Source organism: Typopeltis vanoorti, chromosome 11 (assembly GCF_054136105.1).
Source record: "Typopeltis vanoorti isolate ZY-2024b chromosome 11, IOZ_Tvanoo_1.0, whole genome shotgun sequence".
In the NCBI taxonomy this organism is placed as follows: Eukaryota; Metazoa; Arthropoda; class Arachnida; order Uropygi; family Thelyphonidae; genus Typopeltis; species Typopeltis vanoorti.
This window is the reverse complement of record NC_143559.1, coordinates 69,647,131-69,663,461: the sequence shown is the minus strand read 5'-3', so window position 1 is coordinate 69,663,461 and position 16,331 is coordinate 69,647,131. Positions and strand designations below refer to the sequence as shown.

The 16,331-nt window shown below is 35.9% G+C and overlaps 1 protein-coding gene across 1 annotated transcript in view; it reads right to left on the bottom strand.

The window, feature by feature from the left end:
- LOC150101700 (putative lipid scramblase CLPTM1) overlaps positions 1-16,331 on the bottom strand; it is a 283,907-nt gene that overhangs the window by 155,836 nt on the left and 111,740 nt on the right. The window contains exons 4-5 of the mRNA XM_090399981.1: positions 10,475-10,592; positions 350-435 (exon numbers count right to left, since the gene is read on the bottom strand). Coding sequence (XP_090256107.1) covers positions 350-435; positions 10,475-10,592 — 204 coding nt within the window. The remainder of the gene's footprint in view (positions 1-349; positions 436-10,474; positions 10,593-16,331) is intronic.

Below are 16,331 nucleotides of genomic sequence, written 5' to 3'. Positions count from 1 at the left end.
AACATGCAACTAGGGTTTCAATTCTGCATGCCACTTGGAAGTCACATTTAGAAACAAGTAAGTTTACTACAATAGTGTTTATAATGGTGAGAGCTCTGTTGTTGCTAATGGTATATGTGGTGTCAATCTTTTTTATAACTCCTCCTCTTTTACACACACATAGCTTGCATCATTTGTTACTTTTAGATGAATGTCTAACTACAGACTTTTAAGACATTCAGAAAATACTAAATAAATAATAATCATTAAGGATATATTTTTGAATGGATGATAACTTTTTTGTATGTAAATATATATTCATAACTGCCATTTACACTTTATGTTTAATAAATATATTAATTATATTTACTTTTATATCTTCAGGCAAGGCCGATGTCTTCCCAGTCAGTAAGTTGTGAGTACGTTGATAACGGCGTTTCTTATACTTATTTAACACTGAAATTAAACTAGTTCTGGTTAATACTGACACAAACAAAATACTACATATGAATGCAAATTAAGAATATAACATTTTTTGTGCTACATCAATAGCAATTACAAAGCATATTTCAGTTACACATGAATGAACATCACTTTTCAATACAGGATGCCTATTCTTACTTCAAAGCAGTTAGCAATTAAATAGCATTAAGTATGCATAGTCAACATACATCAGAATACAGCACAGGTGGGTGTGAAAAAGAGATGCCAAACTATGCAAGAACTAATTTAAATATATATATATATATATATATATGATAAAAATTTATCACAGACAATTCAGGTGTTAACTTTAAGCAAGTTTTTCAGAAATGCATCTAATCATGTAAATCGAGACATGCCTGTATGTATTTAAAGAGAACAAAATACTCACTTATATTCTTGTGTGTCAATCTTTGTGCATAACTCAGGTTTTGTGACTTGTTTAAATTGAGAAAATTAACAACAATGAATTTAAAATAGAATAACAAAAATACACTAGATTAGAGATAGTTGTTGAAAGTTTTCCCAAGACATTATATACTTGGTTTAATCCTTTATCCAAGTGTAAGCAAACAAAGTTTACACAGGACTGACTGGGGCAACTCGTGTATATTATAGAAGCTAATGACTTCACATCGCTTGCCTTAGTATCTCATAATGCAAAGTACATATCCTTACAGACACTATGCATTATGGGAAAGGTCACTACCCAGACCAGTTTCGACCTTCATTGAGGTCTCATCGGTATCGCCTCTGGGTCTGGCTCCCACTGATGAGATCTCAATAAAGGTCAAAACCAGTCTGGGTGGTGACCTTTCCCATAATGCACATGATGTGAAGTCATTAGCTTCTATATACGAGTTGTCCCAGTCCTGAAAATACTTCAGGTGCAAACTTTGTTTGCTTATACTTGGATAAAGGATTAAACCAAGTACAGTGGTACCTTGGATTGCGAGTAACTTGGTCTGCGAGTGTTTTGCAAGATGAGCAAAAATTTTTAATAAATTTTAACTTGATAAACGAGTGAGGTCTTGCAATCCAAGTACAGTATTATCTATACGCTTTGTCTGCCGAGTGTCACGTGATCACAAGCCGCTCGTGATTGTGGGTAATCTTCTCGCATGCTCGGTCTCAGTTGGCATACCTCATTCGTATAGTCAACATTAGTGCTAACGTTGTGACCACGTGTGTGTGCCTGTGTGCATAAAGCATTTTTTTTATATTTTGTGTCCAAATGTAGTGACTGTTCTTTATTAACTGTACTACGATAATGGCCCAATGAAGAAAAGGGTTAAAAAGGAAGGCGGTAAGCAGAAGGAGATGATTACGGTGGAAGTTAAGAAGGAAATCATCGGGAAGCATGAACAAGGTATGCAAGTAGCTGCCATTGCAAGATTTTATTAGAAGTCTATGTCTAAGAAGTCTAGGGAGGTGTGCAAAATGTGGGAAACAGTGCAAAATTTTGTAGAAAAGCACCACCCGAGTAAGGCTGTGGCAGTGTGAGCGATGAATCTGTTTAACGACAATGCAATGTCATATTTCCATGAAATCCTCAAAAGGAGGGAAAAGCAAGTTAGGTTCTTTGTTAAAGTCGCACAAAAAGAAAAAGAGTCAACAGATAGCAGTGATTCTGTTAGTGACAATGAAAGTTGTCCTACCCAATACAATTACTGTAATATGTAATTGTAATGTAATTAATAAATTCGATTACTTTATGTATATTACATTTAAATAATAAAAATATAAAAAGGTATACATATATAAGGTATACGAAAGTATATGTGTTTTGAATTAATCATTTTTATATGAATATTTTTGAGTTTTGGAACGAATCATCTGAGTTTCCATTATTTCTTATGGGGATATTTGCTTTAATATACGAGTGCTTTGGATTACAAGCACATTTCCCGAACGAATTATGCTCGCAAACCAAGGTACCATTGTACATAATTTCTTGGTATTTTTAACTTATTTAAAAATATGCTAACAAGAGCATTTTTGGTTTTGAATACAACTTGTTCAGCAATGCATAAACACCGATGCTTTTCCAACTGGCAGAAAAGGCTATCTACCTAGTCTAGCCATAAATAGTGTTACAACTTGAAACAGTGCATAAACCTTTAATCTATGAGTAAATCATTTAAAGCTTTTAGCACATACAAACCACATGTATAACATGCATATAGCAGCACTCAATGTTTGAAATGTCCTCCCTTTTGCCTTAACACATGTCTAAAATCTGTGAGGCCACATATCAATGGTGGCAGGTACAACATCCAATGGAAATGCTGTCACTGCTCACTCCACATCCACCTTCAGGCTGGCAATGTGGTGTTGTTTCTTGCAGGCTACTCTCTCAAGCTCTGACCAAAATTTCAAATCCAATGGATTCCAGATGGTAATATGTGGTTGGGCAGATTCGCCTCCAACGACAGTTGTATGGTCCTTACCTTGTGTGCAAGGGCTAAGTGCTGTTGGAAGGTCCAATGCCTACTGTGAAACAAGGGGTTGTTTAGGGGCCGTACCACAGGTTCCAGCACAGTGTCTTCATACACTTTGCAGAGGTTTGACCTCTCTCTCAAAGAAATGAACTTGGACAGCCCTCCCCCCTTTCCGATATGATACTCCCCACCAAACCATCACCTATGTGGGGGGTGATGACCTCTTCAAATCCTGGTGATATGGTATGTGCTATGAGACCATTTGGGCCATATACCTGTTCATTTTGGTGGTTAAAAGACTCTTCAATGGAAATTATCCTGTTTACAGAGATTTTTCATTTGAAAAATCTCTGTAAACAGGATATCTCTGTGTGTTGTAGAAGCACTTTGATTTTATCACCCTCTACTGTATAAGTGTTAGGAAGTGTCCAGTAGAATAGTGATAGGTTCTCAGCCCCAGGTCAGCAATTACTACATATGACTGTTCTCTGCGAAATGTTCCTCTCACAACATCACATTCTGCATTCTCACAGGATTATACCAGAGGCATGCCTTCAGAGCCCTCACAAGCTGCTGTGTCCTCGCACAGTGTGGTCGACCTGTTTTTTGGCACTCAGATGTCTTTCTGTATCGTTATAATGATTAATTGTCAGATACACAAACATCCTACTGATTTCGAGTGTTTTAAGCATGTTGAAAGTAATAGGTGGCTGCATTCCAAACTTGTGAAGTGCTATTACAGCAACACAGTTCTCATAATCTCCACACTATATATTAACCTATACAGCTAGAGATCTCTCTCTCTCTCTACTGATACGTTGGCTCTCTACAAATGTTGGTTGCACAAACACTACTAACAGAACCAGGCTCATGCAATTCTGTGGGCAGTGCAAGAGTGCGCAGAAATAGCAGTACTTATGGCAAGACTGTATGTGTTTCTCCTTCGCCTGTTCAGTATTAGAAAAATGACACCATTTCAAAGATCTTTTGAGTAGACAAAAGTTTTTTTTGTATGCCTGAAAGCATATTTCTGAGTAACAGCCTCATGAAACAAGGTGAAAACTTGTTTTGGAGAATACTATTGAATCTCAAGCTAAAAGATCAGGAGTTTCCATAGTTTGGCCCCATGGTATGGGAAACAGGTACTGTTCTTCAATAGACTGTTTTGAATGTTTACTCCAAATCACTGAATTCTTTATCACATCTGCAGCATCTCTCCCTAACCAAAAACAACAACAACAAAAAAAAAAATATAATTTACAAATGAGCTTCTTTAAGTACTGCCGCAAGAAAGAATTTATCACCTTTCTTTATGTCTGATATGACAATCAGAACTATATGAATATAATTTAAGTTTAGCATAAAGCCTTCCAAAGACCTGGAATTTAATAGACTATCCAAAATTAAATTAGAATATTGGCCAATAAACAATAAACAGAAGACTATATTTAAAAAGAAATAACCTCTTAAAAGATAAATTTAATCAACAAACCATCCTGCCAGTAAAAAAAAATAGTAGTTAATCATTCTCCATATGTTCTTTCACATACACAGTTGAGTCTAACTAGCCAATGAGTTCAATTTTGCAATATCTACAAAACATATTCCCAAAGTTGACATTATGGCAAATGAAATAAAACAATTTATATAGAATTCCTAAAGATTCAGCAGAACAGTGATAATTTTAATTCATTCTAAACCATCATCTAGAAATATCTCCAATGCTTTGAAAAATCTTAATAAAAATGGGAACACCCTAATCTTAAAAGCTGACAAAGAAATGCTACTGTTAACCTGGATTCAAATGATTATTATGCAAACAAAATGAATGATCTACTAAACAATACCAGCACATACAGGCAACCAGATATTTACCCAACCTGGGCAATTTATAAGACAAAAATTAAATAAGAGATCTTGATAACTATATCAAAGGGTTCAAAGAACAAATTACTTCAAAACATCTGGTTATTCCATGTATATATGGTGCTTCAAAAATCTACAAGGCAGACATTCCACTTTCACCCATAGTGGAAGTTAGATATTCTTCAACATATTACCTCTGTAAATATCTATCCAACATACTATCACCACATGTAGGAAAACAGTCATCTTATAAAAAAAAACTAAGGATTTCATAAACAAAATAAGAAACATTACACTTAATCTAACATACATTCTGGTTACTTTGAATGTAAAAGGCTTATTTACCAATGTTTCAAGATAAGAAACAATCTTAATTTTAGAAGACATCTTCCCACCTGATGCTGTCATCTTTTACTCGGATATAAACTATAAAAGTATGAAAAATATTTAAAAGAATATAAAAACAAACTGAAATATGTAACACTTTTCAAATAAAAAATTGTCTTGTGACAGTTAATTTAGCTCTGTAGTGGGAGAGTCGGTGCTGGAGGTGGATGTTGTGAACAGAAATGCTGGCAACTTCTACCCCTCTCGATGTTGAAGGCTGAGTGCAGTCGGGGTCGTCTGAGTTGTCATCTTGACGTTGTTGTGAGCAGCATCTCACAAACATGTCTAGAGTAGATTGTGTGGTCACATGCTTTTTGTCATCATACATGGCCTTGTAGCTAGACATATCGGAATGGATAAGGTGGCTAACATTCTCGAATCACTCGGTGTTTGGATCAATCGATTCTAATTTTGGTAGTGCCATGTCTATCAGGTTAAAAGACTTGGCTAGTCCCTTTGTTGTAAATTTCTTAATGTCTGGAATTGGTGGTTCAATCGGCATAGTATTTTCTTCAGAATTTCGGAGTGCCTCCAACTGAATAAGGCCATCATTAGTAAGCTCATCATCGTGACTCAAAAGAAGCTCGTTAACGTCAATCTTATCCACTTCCAGCTCTAATTGCTCTGCCAGTTGCACACATGTCTCCGTTGCTTGCTGTAATTCTTGTCTCAACTCAACAATCGTATCAGTCATTGTCTGCTCTCCTTTCTTTAAATGATTTTGCACCATTTCTGGGAAGAGTTTTTTCCACACAGCGTTCATTGTTGTCCGCTTGACTTCATCCCATGCCACCCCGATGTTTTTGATAGCGTCAAGGATATTATAATTCTTCCAGAAATCACATAGAGTAATGCTCTCACTATCAATGGCCTTGATTGCTTGTGAAAACAAATGCCACAGATAGTAGGCTTCGAAAGTCGCAATAATGCCTTGATCCATAGGTTGCAACAGTGTGGTGGTTCTAGGAGGCAGGTAAACAACTTTTACATCAGAATGAACGTCATCCAACTCTACCGGGTGGCTGGGGGCATTGTCCAGGAGGAAAAGCACTTTAAACGAGATTCCTTTCTTGGTACAATATTCCTTCACCTGTGGGAATGAAGTGGTTATTGAACCAGTCTGCGAACAGCACACGTGTAACCCAAGCCTTGGTATTGCATTTTATTGCAGATTACGGGCAGCCTACTCGGGTCAATGTTCTTAAAGGCCCGCGGTCTCTGGGAATAGTACACTGTAAGCAGTTCAAGTTTCAAGTCCCCTGAAGTGTTACCGCCAATTATAACAGTGATCCGATCTTTTGCGACCTTGAATCAAGGCACAGATTTTTCCTCTTTTGCAATAAATGCCCGTGTTGCCATCCTATTCTAAAACAGAGCCGTTTCATCAACGTTAAATATTTGCTCAGGCAAATATTCCCCCTCCTCAATTATTTCTGCCAGAAGTTTGGGAAATTTACTTGCCACATCTGTATCTGCACTTGCTGTCTCACCCGTGACTTTGATGCTGTGTAGATTTGTACGTTTCTTGAATCGTTCGACCCATCCAGCACTAGCTTTAAATGCACTCTCTGTGTCCGTGATGCCAGCCTTCTCTTGTAAATCTTTATGTATATGACCTAGCCTTCTCCTGGATAATCAGAAAACTCAACAGTATCAGCTTCTGTGTCAGATCCTCAATCCAGTGAGACAACAATTTCTCCATCTCTGAAATCTGGCCCAACCTCTTCTTGGTAACGATTGTGCCCTTCAACATTACTGCACCTTTCATGCTTTCAACAATGCGAACTTTATCCTTCACTATCGTATTCACTATAGAAATAGGTCGATTTATAGCCTGAGCTGTTGTTGATATAATTTTCCAGTCTTCTTACATACGAATTATTTTCAACTTTTCTTCTAAAGTAATTGCAGACCTTTGTTATTTTAGATTTATTACCAGCACATTCGGTTTTGCGTTTCGAATCCATTTTAAGGATAAATAAACAACGAACACTGATGGTGATAAACAAGTGACTAAACTAACCGTACGAGGCATGGACTACTGACGGGTTGGGGAAAGGAGGAATTGTTTACAGAGTCCTCATTTCTAATTTGTAGGTTTCAGTTTGAATGTTACGGCTTTTGCACACTTGCCCTCTGCTGCTCTCGGCATTTACCAGTAACCTGTCACTGCCTGTTACTATTTGTTACATTTGCTGTGAATGCAGAGTCTAGTTAACATTATGTCGTCGCATACTGCAATGGATGTCAAAGCCACAAACATGTTCATACGCGCTTACATTTTCAAGATTTATTATGTAACTGCGAATTTATGTAAGTCGGGGGTTACTGTATTTTGACAATCCGAAGGCTTAGCAATAGGTGCAGCAATTTCTCCACACCTACTAAACCTATGCATGGAAAAGTTTGGTATGGTATTTTTCAACAGCTGATTGTTCAAACCAAGATTACAAGCGAGACGTGTGGATGATGTTTTCATCATTTGAAAACATTATCCACAAGATCAGAAGAATCTCTTCAAAACTTCACTGACTTCCTTAATAGTTTAGATCACAAAATCCAATTTACATCAGAGGTAGAAAAAGTTATTCTTTTTTTTTTCTTGGATATTCTCATCTCAGTTGAAGATCATAATGTTATTTTTTAAGTATACGGAATAAAAACGTTGGTATCTACATGCCAGTTTCTGCCACCACCACCACAAAAAGTGGGATATCATCAAAACATTAGAAAAGAGAGAGAGAGATAGCATTATCAAGTGATGATAATAAAAGAAATAAGGAAATAAGTTACATTCTTTAAAAAAAAAAAAAAAAGGTTATAACATCACAACTACTAATAATGCATTGAATAAACATTACAAGCTCCAAGACAACAACCAGATGACTACAAAGGCATGGTTACTTTACTTCAAAAATGTAGCAAGAGTCCTACAAGAACACAACTTAAGTTGCCTTTAGATCTTACAAAAGTCTCCATGATGCTAAGATTGCCAAAACAAGTGCAATGACCTATGAAGAGATCAGGAATTTATAAAATCTATTGCAATCATGATGTTTGTTCCATTGGACAGATGGGATGTTCTGGAGAAATCCATCAAAATGAACATATCAGAGATGTGGAGAAAAAAATGGGCACACAAATATAAATTGACCTTTCACATCACCATTGAAAACCATCAAATTGATTGGCAACTCATAAAAATACCATACGTAGAATTTAATACTTATGTAAGCAAATTTAAGGAGGCTAGTGAGATGATATGATATCCGATCCAGTGCAATAAAAACCAAGGTCTGATACTGAATGAACTCCAGACAGCAATACATAAGATATCTACATATTGATGAATTAGGATATGAGACAAAATATGCTATATCCTGTAACAATGACCCATGCTCATAATATCTTGTTCCTACATTCAATGTCTGTTGTATGTTGAACGTGTGTGTATTTATTGAATAAGAAAAATTAGTATTTTCCTCAGAAATTACATATAATACAGGTTATGAATCCCTGTGTGCTCTGCAGAATCTCTATAAGTTTTTATGGAACTGTAGGGCTCCATGGAGCAACAAGAAACAATAAGCGACAATATATTATATTCCAGGAATTGAAAATAGTGTAAGTTTAAGACACAATGGGTTAGACTATATTCAATTCCAAGAATTGGAAAAATCTGAACTTTGCTGAACATGCCATCTCCTCCAAATATAGGTCGTTTATTTTTTAACGGTATATATTAGAACACAGAAAAATAAGTAAATAATTAATTTATAAACTTATTGCTGATATTTCGCTGGTGTTATAACCAGCATCTTTAGAGCACAAAACAGTTTGTCACAATATGCATGACTATAACAACATGGTGTAATCAACGGACTAGTTAAACAAAATTGTAGCAACAACATAAGCCTCGAGTCCTAATTTTGGCATCCTCTATCTGGGGAAAAAAAAAAAAAAAAAAAAAAAAAAAAAAAAAAAAAAAAAAAATGCAGTTATCACATAAGACTAGAGGCCTAAACAGAGAAAATAAACCAGTACTAGTTTTTTTCTTAAGATGACTGTCTCCCAGATTTTAGGCAAATTTATACAGCCATATTTGTTGAGATTTGGAGTGAGTTTCAGGGCTTCTGTTGCCTCTAAAAACAATCTCTCCAACTTGTAAGAGCTTCTGCGCAGTACTTTTGTGTTCTTTCAGTTGATCCTGTGTGCAGGAGTATCCAGAGCATGGTCTGCTAGGCCCGACTTGCCACAGTGATAATGCCGGATGTATCTTTTGTGTTCACTGATGCGGATGTTCACAGTTCTTCCTGTTTGACTGTAGTAGGCTTGATTACATAATTAGGGTACTTCGTAGACTCCTGGATGTGATAAAGGGGGAATGCTGTCCTTGGATGAGTGGATAAGGGTTGCAAATTTGCCACACAGTCTGAATGTGGTGCATAGTTCATGTTTATTAAGAATTCTTGAAATCTTTTCGGATTGCCATTAATGTATGGGATGGTGACTGTTTTGTTGTAGTTCTCCGTGGTGGATAGTGGGAGGAGTTTCTTAGGAGCATTTAGTATTTTGTTTATCTTATGGGATTATAGCTATTGGCCAAGAAGGTGTGGCGTAAGTGAACTAGTTCAGCAGCAAGCGCATTGTCATTGGAACAGATTGCTCTCGCTCTGTGGGTTAGAGTTTTTAAAATGCCATATTGTTGAGAAGGGTGATGGTGTGTGATTGTTTGTGTAAATATCTCCCTGTATGTGTGGGTTTTCTAAAAACTGAAAATGATAAGGAACCATCTGGAAGATGTGTGATGAGTGTATCCAGGAAGGGCAGACAGTTATTAGCTTCCAGTTCCATTGTAAAGTGGATTTTTGGATGTTGGCTATTTAAATGTGCTACAAATGTTTCCAATGTCTCTGGGCCATGTGGCCAAATATAATATATACCGTTAAAAAATAAACAACATGTACGACGAACACATAAGTCTGTCCATATGTCCAAATATAGGTATCTTTGGAAAAAGAATCCAATCCTACATAAAAGCTATTTCTTATGGATCTGATGGGAACACTTTCCCACGAAGTTATCTACTTGTGGGAAAGTGTTCTTATCTAGCTCTTTCTCATTATTTTTTTTGATAACATATATAAAATATCAATTTATATAAAAATATGAGTTTAGAACAATCCACATTATATTATTTACTACAGTTATTCTTTAGTGTTTAATTATTTAGCATATGCCATTAAAAATTCTAAAAATATCAACCATATTAATATAACACTTTTTATCTATTTTACTGAAAAGAAAATAAAACCTACTTTTCTTTTTATGAATTGTATACATATGGAAATAATTGTTTTTATCATCTGGATTAGGTGAGTTACCATTCTTTACTAAGTAGATATGCATCCAGAGGCTTCCATTATTCTGAACAGCCTGAAAATAAAATTATAACTATAAGTGACCAACAATAATCAAAATTGGAAGCAGATAGTAATAAAAGAAGCTATTTCGGAGAGAAAAAATGAGAATATAAATTGATATTTATTTGATCATACCATTAAAATTATTTAAATGTGTTGTTAATTCAAGATATTTTCACCTTGAAGAACGAACTCTATAAACAAATTAATCATCCAACTAGCCACGGTGGATGAAATATTTCAACCACACAACATTTTGTACCCATGTTATTTCTGATTCTTGCTGACTACTATTCAGGGACATTTAGAAAGGGAGGAAATTCCATTCCATCCTAAATATTCTTTGAAGCATGGTATGTTGATGATATTTTCACCATTTGGAAATAATGATTAAAATCTATGAATATTTCTTGAAAAAAAAAAAAAAAAAAACTGTTTTTCATCCCAGTATTAAGTTTAACTTTTAAGAGCGAGTCAGTTATCCTTTCTTCTTGTTTACATCCAATGTGAAACTGATGGTGTTCTATTTATTTTATTCCATCTAGTTCATTAACTTACATTCTCAATATGCTGCATAACAATTCAATCCTTTACATCATTCTTCTCCAAAAATATGGAGCAATCAAAACTCTACTAACAAGAACTCATCTGTTCTTCTGAAGAAAGAAATCTTAACATTAAACAATGTCCTTCTAAATCCTAAATTAATTCAAATATATAGACTGCATCTTCCATCATCTGTCAAAGAGTGAAATATGAAGAATCCCTATTTTTTTTATGTGAAATGTGCCTTTTTCACCAACTGCCATGCTACACATCGATCTGATGATTTGTAACAGCAGCACAGACATTATAATCTGACCCACCATTAAATAAATCTTCAGTTTGAAATTAGCTAAGTTTAAACTGTTTAAGTTAATTAGCTAAGTCTAAACAGCCAATTCTTAATGAAGTCAGGAAATTACATGAAGTCTGCATGAAGAAGAACTGATAGTTGGGAACCTGTGGCTATTCATTTTATTCATTTGTTATATATACTGCTTGGAAAGAAGTCAATGGATACCATAGTGTGAGGAGAAAACAGTCATGACACCACCTTAAAAAAAAAATATAGGACATCCTTTCGCTGTGATGACTGCAGCAATTCTATAGGGCAAGTGCAAAAACTCGATTGTAGCTTAAATATTCCAAAGCCCATTACATCGATTTTTTACTTAGGTCAAGTCCCATAAGAATGATGTAAAATTAAACCTAGTTTGTCTCTGTATATTTTGTACTAGATGTTTTTGGAAATAGCCCTTTGGAAATTAACTGTATATACTCCTTTAATAAAAATATGTTAGAGTGTTAAAAACAAAGACAATGTTTTTGCCGCCGGAGCTGTATGTAATAGATCTACATGGCAGCATAAGAAAGGTTGTTTATAAACTTCGTGTGTATGAGAAAGGCTTACAAGCTTTGAAACGTAAGCATCTCCAAAGTCAGTCAGAAAGGTTCAAACAACTTTCCGATGGCTGGCAACTTACAATCAAACGAAGGCACAAAAGAGAACAAAGAGCGGGCCGAACTTGAAACTTAAGATGAAAGAATCATGCCGGATTCTTCCAGGGTTACAAATTTTGTGCGAGGTCTCAGGGAAGGCATAATAAAAAGGGACAGAGCCAAGCATATGGGGCCTCCCAGATCCACGAGTCGCTAGAGAGAGTAGGCTGCCCAGTTCCAGATGTCGCCAGAGAGAGCTTCCCAGTTCCAGTCGCCGTCAGAGATGGGGCTTCCAGGCCAGAGAGAGGGCTCAGAATTGCCGAAAGGAGAAGTACCGAATGCCTTAGAAGAGAAGGTTTCCAGATGCTAAAGAGAGAGGGATCCCGATTGACAGTTGACGGCAGAGAAAGGAGGCAGTCGTCCAGGCATTTTCGGCGAGCCCACTGCTGATGCCAGATTTCCTGAGGAAGCTCGAGATCTGAGATGAAAGAATTGCCATTGAAAGTTACATACTTTTATATAATTCCTCTTATAGTGTGTATTAGGACCTTTAAAATACTTGTTTAATAGTGATAAGAAGTGTCTTTAAGAGAATCAATTGGCATGCTGGAAGTTGATATAAAGTTTGTAAAAGATAACTCTAACCTCTTTGCAAGTAAACTAGGAGTTTAATAAGTTGAAATTGTAAGCAGAGAGTAAATAAGTTTTTGAGTTAAAGAGATCAATTAATGTTGAAGTAAAAAGGTTCTAATTTATGCTAAAGAATTTTTATAGATGGATAGAGAAAGCAATCTCCTTAATGTTTAAATTCATGTATATTTTATAGTAATGTCAATAAAATGTATTTTGATTTTTTTTTTTTTTTTTTTTGTTAAAAGAGTGCTGCCTGATTGTTTATTTACAACTGCGCCATTTCTAAATAAATCAGACTTGTGAGCGGGAAACTAATTGAGATAGCCGAAGCATAAAGTTAAGTAAAAGAATAAACCCTGACTGTCTGTGTCAAGGAATTTGTGTTAGAGAGAGAGAGAGAAATCTGCCAGCCATATTATTGAGTTTTATGCTAATTAAATTATATTAGTGGCACAGTGTAAATTAAATAAATTTTCTAGTATCTTAGACATAAGACTCGTAGTGTGAAGGGTAGATAAACATAGTACGCAGTAGAAAAAATGAGAAAGGTTAAGAGAGAAAAAGCACACTAGAATAAAGATAAAAAGATATTACTAATATAGGCAAAGTAAGAAAGGAAAATATATAGAAAAAACGTCTAGAATAGTAAAGATAATAAAATAATGCATTAAAGACAGCAGAAGATATTACACATGCTTTTCGCAAGTGTACAATAATGATCAATGGGAATTTTGGATCTTTTTTTCGGTAGACAAGTAATGAGGTTCTGGACAGTTGTGGGTGTGGATGTCCTTTGACTTTGCTGACGCTCCAATTCATCCCACAGATGTTCACTAGGGTTGAAATCAGGATTCTATAGAGGCCAGTCAAGTGTGGCGATGTTCATGTCCACCAACCATGCAGTTACAGCAGCAGCAGCCTTGACACTGTGCATTGTCTTGCTGAAAGAGAAAATGGTCAGTTCTGCAGAAATGCCACAGAGTAAAAGGCATTGCATTGTCCACAATGTTTGTGGCAGTACAGAGGCCAAACTAGGAAAAACAGGACCATACCATCACACTAGTTTGGCCTCGGACCAAATTCACCTCTGAATTTCACACGCTGATAAGAGATGTTCAAAGCATCTGCCACACCCACATCTGTCCATCTGCTTGGCAGAGGGTGTAATTCATTGCTCCATAATACAGCTTTCCATGCTGGTTTGGGTTAATGTAGGGCTTGCATATTGCAGTCCTACCATGGAAGTCCATGTTGTGAGCCTCGGTTCTGAATGTTTTTGTGCAGATTCGTGTTCCAGTCATTGCCTGGAACTCTGCATTCAATGTGTTGGCCAACAAATGACAGATTTTACACATTTTCCTTCATAGCACCCTGCAATCACATTCAGTGAATGTGGTGAATTGTTCACTGTGGGTAGTACTTGCCGTTGACCAATTTGCGTTGACCGATAGCCCAATTTGTAAACAATTTTCCAAACAGATAGGCTGGCAACATGGCATCCTATTGAAACGTCTCTTTCAAAATCCATTCTCACAGCCATTTCACCCAGACACAGTTCCACTGACTTGGGAGCATCATGTTCCTACAATTTATACTGGCTAAAATACGTGACTTGTTACATGGCACTATGCACCTTGCCCATGGGGATGTCTATTGGCTTCTTTTCAAGCAGTGTATGTTCTTCCATGCAAGAGTCTGAAAACTTGCCCTGGCTGAAGATGATTAATGTATCTATGTGAAATTAGTATTATGTACTAGAAAGTAGTAAATATTATTACCAAATTCTGTAAGAAAGATGGCATCTGTCTAATTTATCTACCTAAGAGAAAAAAGAAAATATGAGCTATGTCCAATATGTACACATCAGTGCAAGTTATAATCCTATTTTGGATCTGGTCAACTCCCCTTGTGGAGTTTAACAATGCATAGTTACTTTAGAATTTTCAGGTCTTCATGTTTAGTATATCAATTTTAGTTTCTGCATTTTGTGAAATGCAGAAACTAAAATTTTATACTTTAATTCAAACTATTTTCTTAAGTGATTTATGTAACTCTCATTCACAAAAAGTCTAAACCTGTAGTAAATTAGTTCCATGTGTGAGCTAAGTTTTTTGTTTTTTCTTGAATTCTGGAAACTTTGTTCTAGAGAACAAACACATGGAACTTTGAATGTTTTTGAGCAAATGAGTAATTGCATTATTTTTACTCATTTCTTTTTAGAAATGAGTAAAAATAATGCAATGGAAGAATCATATCAAGATGGCAGCAGATACCTATGGGCATTGGACCCATGGTTGTTGATGATGAAAAAAAAAAAATGTCATTAATATTATTAAGTTACAATTGTGGACAGCAATCAGATGTGATTTGAAGCATGAACACTCAAACTGTTCTCACAGATGTCACTAAATGGGGTGGGGAGGGGTGATGATTGCTTAAAACAACTGCATCAGAAGGCACAATTTGGTAATAGCATACATAATATGAGAAATGATGTTCAGTCTGCCAAATCATATCAGAAAATGCAAAAATTACTATTTCTGATTCTTTTTGGCATAGTGATCGTTATAAATTAAAGATGCCAAGAAATTATATTCTTGGATTAATCCTCTATACAAGTGTAAGTAAACAAACTTTGCACCTGAAGTAATTTCAGGACTGCGCAACTCATATGGTGACTAATGGCCTCACATCACTTGCATTAGTATCACATAATGCAAAAGGTCACTAGCCAGACCAGTTTCGATCTTCACTGAGGTCTCCTCAGTGGATCTTTAATTTATAGTATAACCAAGTGGAAAAACTTTCACCACCTATCTCTAATCCAGAGTATTTTAATAAGATGCGACACCTTTTAGCTACTACTATGTGGAAACTAACCACCATGGCGAGCAAATCTACACAAATGGCCCCTAGTTACCGGCGTCCTTTAAACAGGACAGGGGGGCGAAGAATACCCGGGCTCAACATGGTGCGCTCAGTAAAACTAGGAACCTGGAATGTCAGAACCTTGTATGAAGCAGGTAAGCTAAGAAATGCTATCCAAGAAATGAAAAGACTTGAAATTGGAATTTTAGGAATGAGTGAAGTTAGGTGGCCAGGATCAGGCAAAACTCAAGTCAATGACATGACAATGTATCACTCTGGAAGTTGTAAAAACAACCATCAAAACGGAGTTGGAATAATAATAAACAAAGAGATCAATAAGTCACTGTTGAGCTTCATCCCTTACTCAGATAGGATGATGTTATTAAAATTGAAAGGACAACCACTAGATGTTAATCTTATACAAGTCTATGCCCCTACTGCTGACAAGAGTGATACCGAGATTGAAGAATTTTATGATCAATTAAAAGAACTAATGAAAAATACAAAAAAGCATGATATTAACATAGTCATGGGTGACTTCAATGCTAAAGTTGGGAAAGGTAGAAGTGGAGATGTAGTTGGTGAACATGGACTGGGCACATGAAATGAGAGAGGTGACCGTCTTTTTCAATTCTGCCAGGAAGAGGAGCTAATAATCACAAACACATGGTTTAAGCTACCACCTCGAAGATTGTATACTTGGCGATCACCACAGGATAATAATGGGAATATAGTCAGAAACCAAATTGATTACTTACTAATTAATCAA